The sequence below is a fragment of the Dromaius novaehollandiae genome, chromosome 9 (genome assembly GCF_036370855.1).
Source record: "Dromaius novaehollandiae isolate bDroNov1 chromosome 9, bDroNov1.hap1, whole genome shotgun sequence".
Lineage (NCBI taxonomy): Eukaryota > Metazoa > Chordata > Aves > Casuariiformes > Dromaiidae > Dromaius > Dromaius novaehollandiae.
In genome coordinates, this window is record NC_088106.1 from 20,305,457 (window position 1) to 20,311,797 (window position 6,341).

The 6,341-nt window shown below is 42.9% G+C and overlaps 1 protein-coding gene across 1 annotated transcript; it reads right to left on the minus strand.

Annotated features, from left to right (window-relative positions):
- Positions 1 to 1,859: 1,859 nt before the first annotated feature.
- MRPL44 (mitochondrial ribosomal protein L44) lies at positions 1,860 to 5,864 on the minus strand. Its single transcript, XM_026109737.2, has 4 exons — positions 5,560 to 5,864; positions 4,773 to 5,241; positions 3,512 to 3,690; positions 1,860 to 2,207 (listed from the first exon to the last, which is right to left on the minus strand). The coding sequence occupies exons 1-4, from the start codon at positions 5,748 to 5,750 to the stop codon at positions 2,036 to 2,038; spliced, it is 1,011 nt and encodes a 336-aa protein (XP_025965522.2). The 5' UTR covers positions 5,751 to 5,864; the 3' UTR covers positions 1,860 to 2,035.
- Positions 5,865 to 6,341: the final 477 nt, after the last annotated feature.

The following is a 6,341-nucleotide window of genomic DNA, read 5'->3' on the forward strand; positions in this document are numbered from 1 at the left end:
GCTGATTTTTTTCACTGAAAATTATCTTTTTTTTGCATATTTTATGCTAGACTGATCTTGCTGCTCTCCATTGTGCATTCAAGCTTTCATACCTGTAATTTCCCATGCTAGGAACCAGAAGACAGACTTCCCTGCTATCTAGCCACATAAGCATTTTACATTTGCTTAGGATACAAGTCACAATAAATACTGAGGACATGCTTGAATGGCAGACAATCAAGTGCTTTGCTTGAATTTCCTACTAAATTTTTCATCAAACAGAACAGTCAAATCTTGTTCTCACTCTGGGGTCAGCAGGATATGCTGGTGAAGTCTGTGGGTATCAGTAGTCAAAGGGACTGCGCCTCCTGCTCTGCACCACAGCCCTGCTGAGCAGCCACGACTGCAGCCTGGGATCTTTCACTGCTAAGCAGCCTTCAAACAAACACATTTTGAGGGCCTAAGTCAATGGATGCATGATGTTAGAGACAGTAGCACCAAGCTTTTCTGCTTGGCAACCTGCATGCTTTCTTTTTCAAATAGCACATATACTTGTTGCCTTTGTGCAACCAGCGCTCACAACAGGATAAGGCAGGAAACACTTCTTCAACCACTATCTTATCTTCAGCTTCTTCCTTTCTTCTTCTGAAGGCTCACTTCCAATTTGCAATAGAACCTGACTAAATTTTGAAAGGAAACAATTCCAAGAATCACACACTCCTCACAATAGCATAGGCCCAGTATTTTTTTTTTTTTTTTTAAGTATCCAGAAGCAACCTGGAGAAACAGCAGAGCATCCTAACCCATTTCTGGCAGTGAACATCATTTCCTGGGAGCGGAGAATGTCGAAAAGGCCTTCACCCCTGGGATAAAGCACCTCTGCACATGCCCCAGGCAGGGAGCCTTGATGGGTCTGCATCCCCGCACAGCTGACATGGTGAGAAAACAAGTATGTGAACAGCAGAGCTGACCTGGACAGAGAGTCTTTCTGAGCACAGAAAGGGCTGCCTAAGTTCCAGAAAACATCATCCTTTAGGTTTTTTTAATGAAATGCCAGTCTTACCTCATGCTGTCTTCTGGCATGCACACTGAATTTCTACAAAGTTTAATAGGAACATTATGCAGGTACTGAATTATTCCTAAATAACTTTCCATTTTACATGGAGTTACATTAAAACAGCTAGGAATAGTGCAAAAGAAAGGAACAGAGAGATTTCACTGAATCCAATATTTTAGTCGCATGGCTACTTAACCTAAGCAGCTGAAAGACAAGAGAAAAATGTAGTGCTTGGAATAAACAGAAAAAGAAATAATCAAAAAAATATGAAGGCCATAGATCATCCATTAGCCTAGCATTAAACAGTATTCTCCAATTTCTTTGAATTCAGGCCTTCATGACCTTATTTTACTTTTTACAATTTTTATAATTAAAAATACACCTTCTTTCAGAGCACACTCTCAACAGTACAAACCAATGTATATGGCAAATAAAATTTGTATGCAAGCAGTAAGACTACAACATTTACACAATCTTTTTTTTCTTTTTAATTTGAATCACCAACTGTGTCTGTATCTTGGACATCATATTTCATGTTTTCAACATGTCAAGGACAAGTGAAACCAATGCAACCTGAAAGTCAATGTTGCACATGTAATTCAACTGATCTTATTAACAACATGCTCAAAACAAGTCTCAAGAAAAGACTCATGAAACCCTTTTTCTACACAGTGAATTTGCTCAAGAACAGGGACTTCATCACACATTATTATACATCATTAAGAATGGTCTCCTGTGATGCATGGAAAACCTTCCCAACCAAAAGGCATCAATTCAGAAAAAGAGTGCTTTTTTATATTTAGGAAAATGACTGAATATTAAACATTGTGCAAAAGACTTTATTTCAAGTCAGAAAAAAAATGTTAATACCACATTTGATTTGAAAATTTCAAGCACCTAAGTTCAGAACATCAAACTGAAATTTGCTTTCCAAAATGCATTTATATTCAGCTCAGAAGCCATGAATTCTCAGAATAAACTAGAAGTAGCTTTTATTTTCTAGTTACTGCTGATAGCCTTTTCTACTGCCCATCCTTGTTTGGGTTTTGAGTAATCCCAAGGTCTCCTGTTCTCTGTATACCCATACAGTTTCCGGAGTGCCACACGGGCAGCTTCTTCTTCTGCAGCAAGCAGTGTTTCACCAGGACCTTCAGCTATAATCTTTTTATCACTAAAAAGAAAAAAAAATACATATGATAATAATAATAAAGGATACATTTTCATCATAAAATCCTGTGCGTTATACTGTGTACCATGAATAAGGGCTGCTAATTTTTTTTTCTCCAATGTCTGTGAATACTGAAGCTAATTTCTGTACACATACAAATGTAAACACCTCTGTTGGTCCTTCCTAGAGGTAAACATTTGTATATTCAGTGACAGAAACTTATATCAGAAATGCATCTACATCCTGGGAGAATATTACTCTGTTCATTTAGATTCCTAACACATTACTGATTGATTACACTGTTAAATTTCTGTTAATCCTGTCAAAAATATGCAAGTCTGTCATTTTTGGTTAGCTTAAACAGCAAACAAAATACTTCTATGTTTATTCCTCCCCTGGTAGGAGAGCATTTTTAAAAATTCTTCAGTAGGATTCACAGAAAAGTCTGCTGTGTTATGAATTACATATTCAGCTCTTTGACTAAACAGCATCTATGGGCACTGAATAGAAACAGTTCATGAAGGGACTGCAGAGCTTCCAGAAAACAAAATCCAAAGTTTTTTTTTAAATATATAAAAGATACTAAATCTTAGAAAGCATATAAATCAAAGCATGATGATTCAGCACAAATTAAGGCAACTGTTTTTTCTGATGTGTTTATCAGCAGCTCATTTAGCAAAGAAACAACGTGGGATTTGGTGGAACAAGGTCTTGTCGTGCTCCAGTGGAGCAATCTGACTAATGGACAAAAGAACAGCCCAGCCACTGACCATGCCTGAGACACAATCCCCTGGATTGTTGTCTCTGGAATTTCCTAAATCTTGTTTGGGTACAAACCAGTCCTTTTGCCTAGATTACAATGCCCATGATTTGACCCCTAACTAAAAATCTTCTTTAGAATTTAAAAGGAGCCTCTCCTCAATTTCACCTCTCTTGACGGCCCTCTTTACCCTTCTCTAACCCTGGATACAGCTGCGGACCTTCCAGAGCTATTCAGTTATGTTACTTGAAAAGTTCCTACATCAGCTCAACCAGCACACACACCCAAGGCTCTTTCCTGGGTCCATTTCAGCTTTTGAAGTACTTTAGCCAGAGACTAAACCTTTTATATGACTTTTTATGCATCATGACGGCAAGTTACTGACAAGGCTCAAGTAGCTTATTTCATATGGAAGTCACTATATGGTTTCTTCTCTATAACATCTGGACCAAAGAGCACATGAGTAAAAAAAAGTGAGAGACCATCTTCCCTCCTTCCTTCTCCCCCGCGTTAAAGCCATTTGACTTGGGATTAATATCGTACTAACCAGTACAACCCAACGAAGTACACTGGCAGAACAGTGCTGACTCCCGACTGCCTGGTAATCCTTGGTTCTGGAGAAGAGATATTTCTCTTGGTCAGTTCTTCCACTAGCAAGCCCATAGGATTTGTAACTTCCCAGATCTCAAACAGGTCTTTTCCAATCAGTTGAGGAATTAAAAAGTCCTAAACAAAAAATATTTAGAAGTTACAATTAATGGGAAAGGGAATGAAGGCTCTAGCTTCTGAAGTCTACTAATAAAAATACAACATGAAGAGGCATTAATACAGTTGACAGTAGATTGCTAAAATCAGTTACGAAACAGCCCCAGCGCTAGATCACTCCTAAGCAAAGCTAACCAGTGTTCCTAAGCTCTGCAGCTCTACTTCTCATTTAGCCACTTACAGAATGTGCATCTTGGGCAAGGTCAACCTGCTCAAATACAAAGAGGCAACAGGACCACCTTGAGAGAAGGACAGGACTCTGAGCACTAGGTAGGCACTTCAGTGCTATTAGTAGACAGTCCTGACCAGACAGTTGCACATCTAGAGGGTTTTTGGAAACAGGTTGAGGAGAACATGCAGTTCCACGGGATTTTCACCTGCTCAGATCATTCTCTTGCCAGTCAATTCCTACTTGCTCTTACAAAGACCTCAGGACTGTCTTGTATCAGAAGTAAGATTTTAGCAGACATTTCTCTGTTGCAAAACCAGAAATAAGTGAAAAGCACAATTGAAAGGATAGTACCTGCCAAAACCACTTGTTACACTGCATTTTAATCAAACAGTAATACTGAACATTTTTGTATGAAAATACCTTTATGGGGTTGGCAGTCCTAAATGCAAGACCTATGAATTCAGCACCTGCTGTATGTAAAATATTTAAAAATTTAAAAAAACTGAAAGTACCATTACGTGTGACCTTGCTTGGAACACTCTCATTATTTGGTGGTTAGCAGAGTAAAGAGTAAAAAGTAGAGTTTACCCTTACCAAGTGTCAGCAAATATTAACATATCACTGTTATAAACTCAAAGTAAATGATCTTGTGTATCTAAAGAGTCGATCCTTTTTGGAAAAGAAAAAAAACAGACAAATGATAGATCTCATTGTATTTTGGCAGGTATCATTAAACTTCTGCCAACCTCTCTGGATCTCTGGCCACCAGAATATATTCAATTGCTGCCTTTTCTTTTCTTGTATTTTCTAACTGAGACCCTTAGATGTTTCTATTCTTCTCATTAGTGCAAGAACGTAAGTAATGACTTACCCTGACAAAGATCCCTGTTTTCTCTGGCCCACTGCTATCAAGCAGTGCTCCTATTACAGCAAAGAACGTCCTCTGCAGCACATCTGGTGGGACAGGAAACTCTGCGCAAAGCGTCAGGTCCTGTATAGACAGGTTCTGAGCGACATAAGACACAAGTTCCTGGCTGTTAAGAAAATCAACAAGTGCTCCTATCCCCTTTGCAGGTAAATTTGGGTAGGCGCCTTCAAAACACTGTGTGAGGTAAGAACGTGAAAAAGATTCCCCTTGTTCTGAAAGTTTAGTATTATCTTGGAGGTTCAGGGCAACCGCTTCTTTGTCTAGCCCAAGTGCTTGGCGCCTCGCTTCTTCGGCTTTAACATAACAAGAATTAACAAATGCGGTTTTGAGAAGATCCAAAGAAAAATTTTCATGTAACCGGTGGCTAAAAGCTTGTATCTCTGCATGGTAATCCCAGTTGGGCTTCTCTGATCTATAGATATGGAAAAGAAAACAGATTCAGGAATAGAGTAAGAAGTTACATGTATTGAAAACACCTTACATTTGAGACTACGAAAGGGAAATTAAAGTAAGGATGTTAGGCACTTCAGAACAAACACAATTTCTTAACTTCTAGACGAAAAACAGAATTGTTCTTCAAGATCAAAAAAAAAAAAAAAAAAAAGGATGTTTACACGGAGATTTCTTTCCGTTAACGTTATCAATTTAAGTATCACCCCCGGGACCGGGGCCAGGGCCGGTTGCCCCCTCCCCGCCAACGTCCGCCCCTAACGGCCGCGCCGGCCCTCACCGCCGCTGGGGGGGCGCCTGCAGCCGCTGCTGCTCCAGGTACGCCCGGAGCCAGCGCTTCTTGTCGCAGCGCGGCGGGGCGACGTGCGCCCCCCGCCCGGCCCCGGCCCCGGCCCCGGCCCCGGCCCCGGCCCCGGCCCCGGCCCCGGCCAGCAGCCGCCGCGACGCCCGCAGGAGCAGCCTGGTCGCCATGGCTGCGGTCGGAGCAGGCCGGAAGGAGCTGCTCTCTCCTCTCCGCCCCGCCGGGAAACGCGCCCGCCCGCCGCCTCGTTCCGGGGAGAAGCGTTCCGAGGCGAGGCCCGGGGCGGCGGGCGCTCCCGCGGGACTACAGCTCCCGGCAGGCCGCGCGCCCGGCCGCGCAGCACGCCGGGACGGCGGGGCCGCCGCTACCTCCCCAACGACTCCCGAAGCGCAGAGTTGGGGCGTCCTGCTGCGCGGGGATCCCGGGTCCTGGAGATGCGGCCTGCCGCGCTGAGACACGTGCTGGCTGGGCCGCTGGCCTCCCCGCTGCGGGCAGGAACCCCGCCAGGAGAAAACTCCCAGGTCACCCCCACTAAGGGCAGTTTTCAAAACCTGCTCCTTATCTCTTGTTCGTGTGTTATCTGCACTTCCAAGCAAAGTCCGCTTCCGTTGCATTAAAAAGGTTTATTTTTCCTCTTATCCCAACAATTTTGTGTAAGCTCTCTGATAGGAAGCGTACCTTCGCCCCAGTGCCCCTGCTGCGACATCTGACATCCATGAAAACCCAGGGAAGGCAAAGCCAGCCCTGTCCCAGGGCCCCTG